At 39.2% G+C, this 15,022-nt stretch overlaps 1 protein-coding gene across 1 annotated transcript in view; it reads left to right on the top strand.

Annotated features, from left to right (window-relative positions):
- Positions 1 to 10,367, top strand: part of VIPR2 (vasoactive intestinal peptide receptor 2) — a gene marked incomplete at its 5' end in the record, with an annotated part of 13,038 nt that extends 2,671 nt beyond the window's left edge. Inside the window, 7 exons of the mRNA XM_010148395.1 lie at positions 694 to 844; positions 1,586 to 1,646; positions 2,938 to 3,007; positions 4,524 to 4,615; positions 7,792 to 7,921; positions 8,008 to 8,049; positions 9,885 to 10,367. Coding sequence (XP_010146697.1) covers positions 694 to 844; positions 1,586 to 1,646; positions 2,938 to 3,007; positions 4,524 to 4,615; positions 7,792 to 7,921; positions 8,008 to 8,049; positions 9,885 to 10,058 — 720 coding nt within the window. The remainder of the gene's footprint in view (positions 1 to 693; positions 845 to 1,585; positions 1,647 to 2,937; positions 3,008 to 4,523; positions 4,616 to 7,791; positions 7,922 to 8,007; positions 8,050 to 9,884) is intronic.
- Positions 10,368 to 15,022: the final 4,655 nt, after the last annotated feature.

Genomic DNA, 15,022 nt, shown 5'->3' with positions numbered 1-15,022 from the left:
GCTGGGAAGTACCAAAGTAGCAGCAGCCAGCACTGTGGAACATCAGCAGCATAGACTTCTGAAAATTAATTCTGGAGAGCAGCACACAGACTATAAGTATATTGGGACTTCATTTGATGATACATGCTTATGTTTTTTGTTAATTAAGAAACACTAAAGTATTTTCTAAAGGGAAAACATATTTTTTAAAAGTCCAGTCAACTTTTTCTTTTAAGTCTGTTTAGAGTACTCATCATGTAAAGTTATATTTGTCACTAAGTTGCACAGAATCCTTGAAAAATTCATAAAGCAATTTCTTTGTTAATTTTTACTATGTTAGGAAGCCAGCTGGGGTTTTAATATATTTATTAGCCACCTTGTAGATGATGATTTAATCTAATAGCATTCATTAACTAACTTTTGCAAATGTGTGCATTTATTGATAACCACCACCTTTTACAATATTTATGCTATGAAGTTTTCAGAATTTCTGAGCAAATTTGCTATGAGAGGCATCTAAATATTTTTTTTAATTAATTTTATGTATACAGTAATATTTACAATGTCTCAATTTGCTTGACTGAAGAAAAAAAATTCTACTTGACCTGGGTTGATAGTATTACATGGATAGTTAAGACCTGTGGGATATATTAATAACAGAATAATAACAGCATCTTTCCTACAAGAATTTTGATCTCTATTCTTATATTTCAGGTGGGCTGCAAGGCTATTTTGGTGTTTTTTCAGTATGGTGTTATGGCAAACTTTTACTGGCTCTTAGTTGAAGGACTTTACCTCCACATCCTCCTTGTGCTAATATTCTCCCCCAACAGACACTTCACAATCTACCTGCTGATCGGATGGGGTAAGAATTTAAACATCTTCCAATAATACTCTTTTTTCTCTATTAGTCAGGTTCAATGTTCCATATCAGGGTGGTCATGCTGGTTCTGTTGGATGACCCTCCATTCAGCTCCAACCTACGTTGCAGCCACTGTTAAGTGGGAGTGAGCAGGCACAAAACTGCTGAAGCGTTAACTGCCTGCTTCCTCCTTGGCATGGTTCTGACCCGTGCCAATCTGCACAGTGCCCAGAGGCACTTTTCATTTCACTTTTCACTTTTTTCATTTCCAGAAAGTGCAGTGATACTTGTATGTAGCAGTTTAAAGCTTCCAGTAATAGGTGGTCATAAAACATATAGGTATTGCTGGGAAATGGGAATAAACTAGTGTGTGGGAATGGTTCTTTATGAAATTATTTGCACTTTGACTTTATATTGTAGTCCTTGGATATGCATTGGGAATGCATACCTTGTATCTAGGTCCCTGTAGGTCACTCTGGTAGCTTGAAAAAAACCTAAGAAAGGCCTGTTCCTTGTGTATTAGTCATTATGGCTGAATTTTTATAAGAAACGAACCCACTTCCCTGCAGTCTTTGTAATACATTGCTTACATCATGTAGCTCATCAGATGGGCTTCTCCCCCCATTCACTAAACTGTTTACTATAGGCTGTGTATTTGGGAATAATTGGTTACTAGTAGGCAAAACTTTTTTTCTGTACTTATATTTTTGTGATCACCCTCTAAAACCCTTTGGGATTTTTCAGGAATTCCTACTGTATTCATTATTACGTGGACAGTGACACGGATCATTTTAGAAGACACTGGGTAAGTGTGTGGGAGAGAGAAACAAGCTTCCAAAGCTTCCAGCTTCCACAGAACTGAAATTTCAGATATGGCAGTAGGCAGGCAAGTGTTTAGGGGCTCTTCAGCATGCTGTTTATCCTTGCTGTTTATTTGAAAAACTCTAGGGCAGGAGAGAGCAGAAATAGGTTATGACTGACAGTAGCCCTTTGAGACCCACATTTAGAGCTATCTGCTTAAGAAGTCAAAATAATACTTAACATAGCAGTGGTGTCCTTGGATTCAGTGCTGTGTTGCAGTGCAGTAAGATGCTGGGCATTCTAATTTGCTGATTAGCAACTCAGAAGATTGGAATTTAGGTAACTTTAGGCATATCTAAATTACATTCCCAGAAGTGAAGCTATGTGCTGTAAAGGTATGTAGGATGCACGTAGTCAGGTAAAACTATGACTAACTAGAGCTAGGCCTGGCTCCTGGCATGGGAAGGGGAGCTGAGATAATAATTTTAGAGGAAGATCAGACTGGCTGCTGCTGCTGGCCCCAAGGAATGGGAAAGATTCCTAGCTAGTGGGAAAAACAGTTTTCATGCCTCTTTTTTTCAACATGACTAATATTTTTTCAATTGATTCTGTAATTAAACTGAAAAATCATGTCCCACATAATTCCTAAGCTTTCTTTGCAAGACCTCCAACATGTAAATGGAAGGGTAACTCCTTTTTCCTTTGTCATTATGATCACAGAGGAACTCTGAAGGGTATTGCCCTTGCTTAAGATTAATCTTTCAGGGTACTTATTCTCAGAGTATTTGGACCAAAGGTGCTGGGTCCAGAGTAAAAATTAAATTTTCAGGTTTTTAGTTTTTCAGACAAATTTTGAGGTTCAGTCTCACATTTTCCTAAAACATTTCCTGCCATCTAGAACTTAACTATCACACAAGGAATTATGTCATTTCAATTGTATCTGTCAGTTGCTTTACATCTTCCTACTACCCAGGGGCTGGTGCGAAGTGCCTATTGGAAAACTGTCCTTACACAAAGTGAATCTAAGCTTGGTTTCCCTGAAGGCCAGCATCCTCCGTGATGTCTAATGGTACAGTCTAGTGTGCCTGATGTTTTAACTGATTTGCATATGCATATTAAAACCAGAGAAATGCAATTAAAAGCAGAAGAAGATTAAATGCCAAATTCTAGACTAGAAAAGGCATTATTTTAGTGTGTCTTTGATTTGTATATAATAAATACTTCTCCTCATAGGTCTTGCTTGCCAGATGATATTAATGTCAACATCATTTTCCCCTCTTTTTTTTTCTTAACAGTTGCTGGGATACAAATGAGCATGGTGGTCCCTGGTGGGTTATACGAATACCAATTTTAATTTCTATTATAGTAAGTAAACTCTGAAGCATGAATTATAGATCAGTTCAGCACTGTGCAGTGCATATAGCCATTATTCTTTACTGCTAGTTACAGATAGGCAAGAATTCGGTTTTAATGAAAAGAAATTGTGCTGTAGGGGAAATGTTAAGCAGATTCCAAGGCCATTAAAATTTGTTGCCTTCAAAATTTATCTGCCTCCTATTAAATGAGCAGTTTCTTTTATTTGTATGTTGTTCTTTCTCTAACATCTCTCCTGTTCATGAGCCTGGAGGAAGGAAAAATCTAATTATACTTTTCAGTCAATGGCAGATTTGATTTTGCATGTAAATAGATAGCCCTGCATTTGAGAATCTGATATTATTGCAGCCATAAAAAACTATGGCTGTGTATATCTTTCTTTAATTGGTAGCCTACTGAAATATATATTTAACATTAAATATTTGCAAAAGAATACCATTTGAGAATGTTTCATGAGGCTTTTCTTGTGTGGAACTCATTAGAATTACTGGAGCAACACAATAAAATTCCTGTTCACTGTGATCATTGTGTAATTAACTTTGGGCATAATATACTATGGTTATATGTCCGTTTCTGAAAACAGTCACAGTGCAGATTAATACATTTCAGATAGACTTGCTTTATTTTAGCATTTTAGTTGGAAAAATTAAGGTATATTACACAAGATTTCAAGAGTCCACATGGTCCACACCCTCCACTAGACCAGGTTGTGCAAAGCCTCATCCATCCGAGCCTTGGACACTTCAGGGATGGGGCATCCACAGCTTCTCTGGGCAACCTGTTCCAGTGCCTCACCACCCTCTCTGGGAAGAGTTTCTTCCTGAAGCTTGTTACCCCTTGCAGTGTCACTACAGGCCCTTGTAAAAATACCCCTCGAGCTTCTTTGTAGCCCCTTCAGGTACTGGAAGGCTGCAATAAGGTCTCCCTGGAGCCTTCTCTTCTCCAGGCTGAACAAGCCCAATTCTATGCTGAAAGATAAAAGCGAAATTAAACACCTGATGTTTACAGAAAGATGAAAGTCTGTTCTCTGGATGTTCAATTTAAACAGCTGTCTGCTAGGCATCTGAGACTTCACGTGCCAGAAAGCAGTGCTTCTCCAAAGAAGTCCTAGACCTGGAAGCAGAAGTTAGATCAAAGTGCTCATTGGCAGTCTTGAATTGCTGCTGGATCTTAGCGATTGCACCGAATCACATCAAATGTCCCATCCTGCTAGGAAACCTGTCTTCAGTGGAGATTTTGGAAAGAGGCCATTTCTGACAACTGAGGCTTTCAAAGGCTTTTGCCAGCCAGACTAGAACTGTTGGCCACGCAGAGGTGCGCTGGACATAACGAACCTAGTGAGGCAGAACACAGTCAGTAGGTTTGACCGTGTAGAGCCTGATGTGTTCGGGCAGGAGGTACACAACACCCACTGCTGAGTTGATTTGTCTGACGTGATAAGCATGTCTTTGTGCTCCGTATTGAATGGAGAGCTCGGAAATCACCGTTATATTTGTTTTCTTTGCAGGTGAATTTTATACTTTTCATTAGTATTATAAGAATCTTACTGCAGAAGTTAAGATCTCCAGATGTTGGAGGAAATGACCAGTCACAGTACAAGTGAGTCATATTTTTAGATATTATATACAGAACCAAAAGAATCTCTCTAAGATTTCCTCTGCTGAAATGTGCTACAAGCAGTTGCTGTCATACTAGATTTATATTTAATTTAGAAGTACTTTTAGATATAGTTTTATCACTACGCTGAAATAGAGATAAAGGTAATCTTTTTTGTCAAACACCAAATTCAGTTAAAAATATGGAATTTTATACAGACCTACAAGCTATTCTTGAATTTTGGTTTAATCCATGAATGCATATGCTTATAGAGAAAATATGGAGAATAATATGTTTCTTCTAATGTATGAATATTTCATTTTGACATAAAAGTTTCCAGATCAAAACAATTTGCTTCAGCCTTGTTAAAAACTTTCTTAGAATTTTTTTCATTTCTAAAATAGTTTTTGTTGTAATATTTACATATATTTTAAGAGTCGGAAAGAAGTTACAATATTCCCAAAAAGTAAAAAATTAAATAATTATGTTTTATGTTGATTTAAAATGGCATCTTTATTTTTCTAGAGGAAAACAAATGTTTCTGACGTAGATCAACTTCATTTTTGTTTAGACTTTCTTTTGTATTTTAGATTGAACATCAAATCCTAATTTCCATTGTCTTTAGAATGAAGTAATATTGGGGGGCAACTTAAGTACATTGCTAAAATTGGATTTGTTCTTTATTTTATTGCCTTGTCAGTTACTGTTGCTATTGGAATAGCTGCTCTATACTGTAATCCAGAATCAAGTGTCTGCTGTAGTAGGTCTTATTTTAAAGCCCGTAGATAGATACTGAATTTGATACTTCAGGGTGTTAATATGATATTTCAGTGACAAAACCTGACATGAACACTGAAGTTTTAGGTGCCCTTTGCAAATTTGCTCTTGGATAGCACCTTTTCTTCGTTTAAGAAATACTGAATTCCTGTGCTAAAAGCAGATAAAATATGGTGTGCTACAGTAAACCGTATCTTTAGAGCCAAGAGAACTAGGGCCTTGTGTGTTTTGTAAACAACGTGACCCATTTGCTGCAAGAAGTGAAGGCGGCTTTGCTGCATGGGGCTACAAGGGTCCTTCTTTGTGTTTGCTGCTTGAATTAACTAAACATACAGGAGAACCGAAATCAACCTAGATGAAATTATGTAGCTGCCACATTATTATTCAGCACAATGGACAACCTATCGGCAAGAAATCCCCTGAAGTTTACTTCTTGTGGCAGGAACCTTTCTTTGTTTCCATGTAGTATTTATGTATTTTATGAAAACGAGGCATTCGCTTCCTATCAGTCCCATTATTTCCCACAGTTCACTGTAGCGCTTCATAGCATAACATGTTCATGAATACCGACCTTGTCCTTCATTGTTCAGCCCTGTGAATTCTTTGCTTTTAGCATTTGATTGCCTGATTAAGTTTGGATTGGATGGTCTTTAGCCAGTACTCATGGAAACAGTAGATTAACCTCCACAAGAATACTGCATCTACATAGCAGATGAAAGGTCTGAAAGGCTCGTTTTTCAAAATGCAAAAGCATTTCCTAAAATACAGAGAAGAATAAGGCTATTTTGTCTGTCCCTTTCCTTCACCAAAATGTAAGTGCAGTACAGAGAAAGTAACAGCTAGACAAAAATTATTAAACCAAAAATGGAGTGAAAGTGAAATATGAGTCTAAAATTAATACCACTTGTGCAAGTCACCATTTTTATTCCCATTGTCTGTTCCCCTTGCTTGTACCTGATTCCATCCTTTTTGCTGCTCATTTTACATTTGCAGTGGGTAAAGTTAAGTTCAAGTAAAATCAGTTTCCCATTTCACTTGGGAAACCAGGAAATTTGCTGCCATCACATCTCCTCCAGTTGTAAATTAATTTCTTCTGCTAAGGAAATCCTATTTGTCCTGCTTGCTGGTATCACCTTTAGATGTGAGGGTTTTACTATTCTTGAGAAACTTCTCTGTCAGAACTGATTATTTCCACGTAGACAGATGCAGCCTCTGGGACATTATGAACAAAGGAAGGCCATGAAGACTGACACAGAAAAAATAAAACTGCATGAAATACCCTGACTTTTCTGCTAAATAGGTGAATTCACAACAGCATCCTTTCATTGTTGAATCAAGTTATATTCATCAAGACAGTGATGAATTATGGGACTTAACTTTACAACTTCTTGAATTTTATCTGATACCAGACATCCATAATCATGCATGACTGGCCCTGTATAATGTATAAAACTGATGCTATTAGAGTGAAATAAGTGACAGATAAGGGATAATAAGCAATTCATCTTTTCAGTGGTTTCACAGGCAGTTTGACAGAGCTGGTCTGCTGAATAATTTAAAGTTCTTCCTTAACTTCAGTGGTGTCCTGTGATAAAAGGAATTATGTAATTGACAACATTAAAAATCAGTTAATAGTATATGCTTAATACCATCGGTACAGTTATGAGATTTTAGTGTTGGGGGGTAAATCTGAAATTGCCCATGAAAATCTCACAGTTGAGATTATTCTGGTTTACGCGTCCTAGGTACTGTTTGAAATCTGTGTATGTGCAACGTAGAGACTAACCATACCGTTGCACATGGAAAGGAAATTAACATCAATTAATTTTGAGAGAGAAATTTTATCTTCTATACCAGAAGATCGGTCAGTGTGACTTTGGAGGAAGGTGTTGTGCCTTTCCAGCTTGAACCCTTTATGCCAAGTAAAAAATACCTTGAGAGATCTGATGGCAGCTCGTGACGCTGTCGACTGTGGTCCTGTGGAATAGTGTGGTAAAACCCCACCCCAAAACCTGTGCGGTGAAACCAGTCTGGGAACCGAACGTGTGCCAAAGACACACAGCAGAGGGCAGGTCCGACACACTGCTGCTGTCCAGAGGGTGACTGGAAAAGGGTCTCTTGGTTCAGAGAGGCCCTGCAGCCTTTTGCCATCTTTTGGAAGAGTGCAAGGTCAGCAGGATCAACCGTAACCTGGAACTGAACACGTTCATTTATGAGGTTACTATGTGGCTAATCTCCCTGCAAGCCTGAAAGGAAAACAATTTGCAATACATGACTGTTACTAAGACTGTATAAATCTGAAGTCATATGAGGTTTATGCAAATGACATTGCATCATTTTCTTATCTTTGTAAAACAAGAGCTTATCGTTAAACTCCAGCTTCTTCTCTTTTGTTTACCCAGGAGACTTGCAAAATCCACGTTGTTGCTTATTCCGTTATTTGGAGTTCACTACACAGTGTTTGCTCTATTTCCTGACCGCAGTTCCAATAATTATAAAATAATCTTTGAGTTGTGTTTGGGATCTTTTCAGGTAAATTTTGAAGTTTTTATTCAAAGTCAGTTTTATTGACCCAGGTTGGTGCTGCTCGCTAATTAAGGAATATTGTTTCTTTCCAGGGGTTGATTGTTGCAGTCCTGTATTGTTTTTTGAACAGTGAAGTAAGTCTCACCTTTCCTACCAAGAATGTTAAACACTGGTTTCAGTAGATGTATAAGTGCCCCTATAGTTCCACTTTGATACATAAAGCTGGTTTAGATGTTTGCATTCCTATTTCTAGAATATATATGTGGCGGTTTCTATGCAACAGGAGAAATCAGTGTATTTGGGTGAAGAGTTAAGAGCTGTTTGAAGTCTAGTTCCTTGCAAACCGAGGTGTTAGTGAGTGTGCCTTCTGTTATTTGATGTGATCCAATTCTAGCTCTGTTACAAGCGATGTGGAGTGTGCAAGTGAGGTACAACAAGTCTAGAAATTTATCCAAAACTTGAAACATCATTTAGTAAGTATTTAGGGGTGATCTTCTGACAGAGTCCAACCCCCAGAGCACCAGCAGGTTTTCAGAAGTGCTCAGCATGTAGCAGCTTTCCTAATCTCAACTGAGGAAGATGTAAGGAATTCCTGTTGATGTCGGCCACTTTTTATGGTAGAATATACATTAAACAGCGTGCAGTATATGACAGGAGGAATCTGTCTGAACACACCTGCTTGCGCAGGGAATTGACATTCAAGTCTCCTGAGTGCTGTTCTGGACTTTGCTATACATGAGATGCCCGATTTTGGACTAATCATCTGATTCTATGTTTTAAGTACGTGTGATGAATAGCTAGATACCAAAAGCTAATGTTGCAGCACAAGTAATACAAAAATGATTTTGAAAGTGGCCTTGGGGCATCTCCTCACAGACAGCGTAGTCACAGTCTTCGCCTCAGGTTTGTAGTCTTTGTAAAAACTGATTTGATACTCTAGAGGGAAGGGCTGCCATCCAGAGGGACCTTGACAGGCCTGTAGAGTGGGTCCTTGCAAGCCTCATGAAGTTCAAGGCCACGTGCAAGGTCCTGTACCTGGGTTGGGGCGGTCAGTACAGACGGGGATGAATGGATGTAGTCTGGCACAGAAGGACTTGGGGATACTGGGGATGAAAAACTGGACATGAGCCAGCAGTGTCCAATAACAGGCTGCCCAGGGACATGGTTGTGTCACCATCCCCAGAGAGATGTGTGAATGAGGTGTTTAGGGACACAGTTTGGTGGTGGTATTAGCAGTTTTAGGTTAACAGTTGGACTTGATGATCTTAAAGGTCTTTTCCAACCTGAAAGATTTTATGATTTTGATTCTGTGTGTGGTTGCAGCTGAGAAAGCCAGTTGTATTCTGCGTCAAAAGAAGTACGTCCAGCAGGTCAAGAGAGTTGATTGTCCTCAGTACAAGAATTACACGGACCTGTTAGAGTGAATCCAGAGGAGGGGCACAGAAATTACTAGAAGGCTGGAACACCTTTCCTATGGACAGGGGCTGAGAGAGTTGGGATTGTTCAGCATGGAGAAGAGAAGGCTCCAGGGAGACTTTGTTGCGGCCTTTCAGTATAAAAAGAGGGGATTATAAGGAAAATGCAGAAACACTTTTTAGAAGGGCCTGTAGTGACAGGACAAATGGTAATAGTTTTAAACTGAAAGAGGGTAAATTTAGATTGCAAGTAAAGAAGAAATTTTTTCTATGAGGGTGGGGTAGACACTGGAAGAGGTGGCCCAGAGAAGCTGTGGATGCTCCATCACAGGAAGTGTTCAAGGCCAGGCTGGATGAGGCTTGGAGCAACCTGGTCTAGTGAAAGATGGCCCTGCCCGTGGCAGGGGCGTTGGATTGGATGATCTCTGAAAGTCCCTGTCAACCCAAATGATTCTATGTTTCTATTGCTAGAGGTTCCAGCCAATAAACATGAAATTGTTCCTCACGTAAAAGAACGTTTTCTGCTCATCTTGGGCATTTTCTTTTCAACACAGGTGCAAGGGGAGCTGAAAAGAAAATGGCGGAGTTTGTGCTGGAAGCAGACAGCAGGCAGAGATTACAGACTCCACAGCTCTTCAATTTCCCGAAATGGATCAGAAAGCGTTTCTCAGCTCCACCGGAATTCAAGGGCTCAGTCATTTATGCAGACAGAGACCACCATGATATAAATCATCTATGTCCCCACAACAGGAAGAACTGTGGGATAGATCATTCATTATGCAGCTTGATGTGATACATTTTATAATGTACAGTTTAGTGCTTTGCTTTTCTACGTGTTGGTATTTGGGAAATTGGTTTGTGCAGCCAACCAGTTGATAACAGAGACACCTGCCCCATGGATGCTTTCTGGTTTGGGGTTTTCTTAATGGTTTCCATATTAGTTCTGATGTTCTCTTGCTGTTTACTAGTCATAACTATTCAAAAACTCATTTACTGTAATTGTCCCTTTACCCTCCAGCGTGTCTACAAGATAGATGGATGGTATCCTGTTTCGTGCAGACTGCTTTGCTACATGCTGAAAAGGTTAAGATGGGAAGCAAGAAAGTTTTTTACGCTTTATTTATTCTTAAGGAAACATTTCTTTCCTTAAGGATTAGCAAAGTCTTTCCTAATTATGGAAAACAAAATAAAAATAAAGACATGTAAGATTATAATTAACCACACTGGGAGTTTAGTGTGCAAATCCAGGAAATCATTAACATTATTTATACACAGAGAAAGAAGGTAGTATTTCTCAGCTAACTGTATACATTTCAGAGATTAATTTCTACAGAGTTGTTCATTTAAAAGTGCCTGCTTTTATGTTTAGGTGCAGCAAGTAGATCTACCTTGCAGTCCATGCAGAAAGGACTATTGTAATAGCTTTGAGCAAAACATCAGCATTTTCCAATAGTGCTATTGCAATCACCAGTTGTTCTCTTCTGCTTAAAATCAGGCATTTGTCCTGATCTTTTATCAAACAATTTTCTGAAGAGGTGCTTTATTGCTAGTGCAGTCTGGCATAGGATGAACAGCTTTGGACAGCGCATTACTCATTGGAAATATAATTTTTGTATAATATTTTCATTGAAATATGTCTTTAGAACTACTTGGCAGCTAGGAATATTGCAATAAAGATACAACTCCCACTTAAGGAATTATATGAATTCTTTTAGCTTAATTCTATTCTATATCTATCTGAGGTGATTTAAAATTTAACCCTGATCATGACTCCAGGAAAAAAAAAAAACAAACACCAACAGAATCTCTAAAGATTGCCATAAAAGGCATAAATAGAAGGAGTTCTCAACAATGCCAAACCTCTTATGTAGCCTTTTGGAAAAAGAAGACATGGAACTGACAGATTCTTATATAAATATACACAGAACATTTGCACTCTTTAAAAGAAATAAACCCAATGATGTTTACTTCCCATGTCACATTTAACCATGTTCACTCTAAATATCGAGTGGAAGTAATATGTATTTGCATGAGTACCTCTGATCCATAAAAGCAACTGCCCTGATGTTTCAGACAACAGATTGTATGTAGCTGGCAGAATCCAAAGTCCATAATATTGCCAGGTAAAGGGAAGAACAGAAGCAAGAGCATGTCTTGGCAGGCATACATGCACGTTCTTGAAAATATTACCAGTATTGGGAATATTGTTTGCAGCTGTCAAAGCATCTATACACGTCTTGGTTTGATTTAATTTAGCCTTTTATCAGCCAAACACAATTTACATTAATGGGATTACCCTGGAGCGATACAATGTCAGACCGAAGATAGGAAAGGCCTCATGGTTCACATGAGCACTGCAGAACAGGTAGCTGTGTGAATGTGACATGACACTCAACTTTACATTGTAGGTATACTACAATGATAATGATTTCTGGATTATAAAACAGGAAAGCTTAAATAAGAAAATGCATTTTAAATTGCGTAGTTTCCTTTAACAGGATGCAGATGCATTTGGACTTGACTCAGTTTTTCACGTAGGGAGTAATGCCATATGAGGCAGGGAAGTTGCACCAGTGGAAGAATATAGATGCTGTGACTAAGTTTGTAATGGACTACGTGGGCACGGGAAGAATGGCGCACAGAGGGGAGAGGTGCTGCATGTACTTCGCAACTTTCAAGCTGGTGAAAAGTTGCAGTACTTTGTAGGACCTCATCCTTCTGTTTAAAATCATAAAATCAAAATCCAGAAAATATGTTTTCTGTTCAAGAATTTAACTTCATAATGCTTTGTGCAAGCATTTTCGTGTCAGTAAAGGCCCAGAGGACACTGTACTCATTTGGTTTACTCCCAGGAAATACTGATTTCCAAAGAATTTTATGCAAAGTTACAGCATCAACCCCATCATCACCTGTTTGACTTTCAGCTGCCTTTTTACGCACAGATACACATCATATTGAAATGTACGTAAAAGCTGCAGAACAGTTTGACAAAGGTAGTACTTCATCCATGTTTTGCATCTTTACGATGCCCAGAAACAAGACAGTTTCTCATGGCTTTGTCTCTCATTGCATTTTGCACAGGGTTGTGGAGTTAAATGCTCCTGCTCTGTGCTGTGTTGACTCTATGAGTCAAAAGGGCAATGCAAGAAAACATCCTTTGGCCTACTGCCATCCCTAAACCTAGTTCTTGCTCAGTCCTGTCAGCATCTGGGAGGAGGTGGAGGCAGCAAAACGAGCATATGCTTTCCTGGCATGGCCTTGTCCCATAGTGCTCTTCCCTTTATTCCTTTTCTGCCTCTCTCCCTTTGGTTGCATCAGGATCCAAACTGAATTGTAAAGTCTTCAAAGCAGGAATCCTGGTTTTTTGTCCCCCCTGAAAAGCCAGTAGCACACCATGTAAAGTTACTGAACAAGAATGGTAATACAATTCCCTGTCGTACTGCAGGTACTTGTAGTTTACTTCCCTTCAGGCCGCCAGCACAGCACCATTCATCTGGAGGGACTTTTATCAGCATTACTTGCTGGTGGTGCCTGAGGGACACAGTGATAGGGTCATCTCCTGTTGTTAATCATGATGAAAATCTAAATATATAGTGAATGTTGACTTAAATTTTCCTTGGCAGAGTCAATTTCAGCGAGGTGCTTGTTAAACTCAGGTGAAATTCATCTGCCCTGGTTTTGGTATCAAAAAGCTGGATGTCTGCCTCAGAGCTAAGGAATTTTTTAAAGTGCCTTCCATAGTCATCATAGAGAAATAGGCACTAGCTGAAGATGATTGATCCCGTGTTCAGCTGGGGATCTAAGGTAGGTAAGCGGAATCACCTTTTTCTCTAGACTTAATATAAAATGAGCCCAGGGAAGGTGAGGTTAGATTTCTCACTCTACATTTAAAATCAGATAAGATCAATCTCTCCAGAAATGGCTATTCAGTTATATGCCTAAAACTACCCAGATACTCCTTTTTAAGCCAAGTAACTAGTGTTGGCCAAAGTTATCCTCCAAAAAATGTGCAGGATGATTGAGAAGTTCAGGCCATGGAGGATCCCTCAGCTCATTTGGTAGGGTGTCCCTGTGGTTGACTGCCTACCGTGATAAAGCCAATAGACTTGTGTTCCATTTTGATTTGCCTGGCTTCAGCTTTCAACACTTGTTTCTCGTTTTGGGTTAGGTGTTCGGCTTTTTGTCTTTTGTAGAGGGGTCATATGCTAAAACAAAGTGCTTTAGCCTATCAGAAGTTTTCGTTATGTGAAGTCTCTGGAGAATCACTCTTTAAATCATGTCTTGATTTCCGCTGAGAAACTAAACATGTCAAATACTGCAAATTCCAACAGAGAGGCATTTTCTCAAATAATCTTCCTGAGTCTCTTCTGTTCCCTGTTCTATTCATAATAGCTTTGGCCAAGAGAAGCAAAGGAAATATTTCAGTGTCTCCTCCTTCAGGTGTACGCACACCACTGACCACATTTCTCATGCCCACCAGCGGCTCACCTGGTAATACCTTTGGCATCTTTGACTTTACATAGTCATTTTAACTGACCAGGGGCTGGCTGGTGACATGCAAGGATGATCTTTAAGGTCCCTTCCGACTGAAACCATTCTCTGATTCTATGATTATTGCTGCCAGAGGTTTTGCCACGTAAACTAGTACCTTTTTAAAATACGTTGGCCTTAGTGTCCGTATCAGGTGCATTAATGTGCTTTGCAAAATAACCTTAGGAATATGGAGAGCACACTCTTAGCCATGGGAAACACTGCTGGTACCCATGGCATTTTAAGAACCCGATATGTATTTAAGTAAGTATGCCACACGCTCTGTGCTGGAGTGTACAAGAGCCCAACGGATTGCACCTGAACAGCACGGTGCCGGGCAGGTGCTCCAGGTAGCCAGCTGAGGAACTATCCAGTTTAAGCATATGTTGGAACTGTACTGTAGTGGCAATAAGTAATTGGTGTCAAAAATCATTACAAAAAGCCTTCTACGGTCAAGCTGGAAGCAGCCTGTCCCACGCATCTACTTCGTGTCCTGTTGCACCCCAGCCAGGCTTCCCTCTGCCTTTAACATAACGAAGGGGGAAGCAACAGGCATAGACCCTCAGCAAACCTGAATGTCTGTGTTGGCTGTATGATATAAGGCATTGACAAGTGCACATCTCATACTCCATGCCTAAGGACTAAGATGAGTCATTTGCAAATAGTAGACTATTTTTGTGAGTTCTAAAAAACATCTGTTGACTGTGAATTTGTCCATTTCAACAAAGCACTTGTGAATAAAGTCCAAATTCACTTTATACAGAATTTTTTCAGACATGTCTAATGGAAAATCAAACATTACACATGTGTGATAAAAAGGACAAACCAGCAAGTAACCTGCAGAGAAAGCTGCTATGTACGTAAGGGTGATTGTCTGCTCAATGACTGTCTGTGCACAGGGATACAGGGAATACTTTTGCTGACTAAAGTACCTTCACGTTACCATGAGTGCCTCTCTAAGCTGTGGGCTGTCAGTGCTACCCTGACATAACCAAATAGCAGAAGTTAGTATGCAGTGCTATTCTGTTGACGAAAGAAACAATATTAAAATAATAATACTAATGTGTTCTCACATGTATGTTACAAGAGTACATCAGGATAACATTAAAAGGAACATTCTGTGATATGGTTTAACCACTCTGTTCTGCCCTGTAGTAACAGT

Source organism: Eurypyga helias, unplaced genomic scaffold, assembly GCF_000690775.1.
Source record: "Eurypyga helias isolate BGI_N326 unplaced genomic scaffold, ASM69077v1 scaffold1623, whole genome shotgun sequence".
In the NCBI taxonomy this organism is placed as follows: Eukaryota; Metazoa; Chordata; class Aves; order Eurypygiformes; family Eurypygidae; genus Eurypyga; species Eurypyga helias.
Note: the sequence above shows the minus strand (reverse complement) of the source record. Positions and strands in the feature narration are given on the sequence as shown.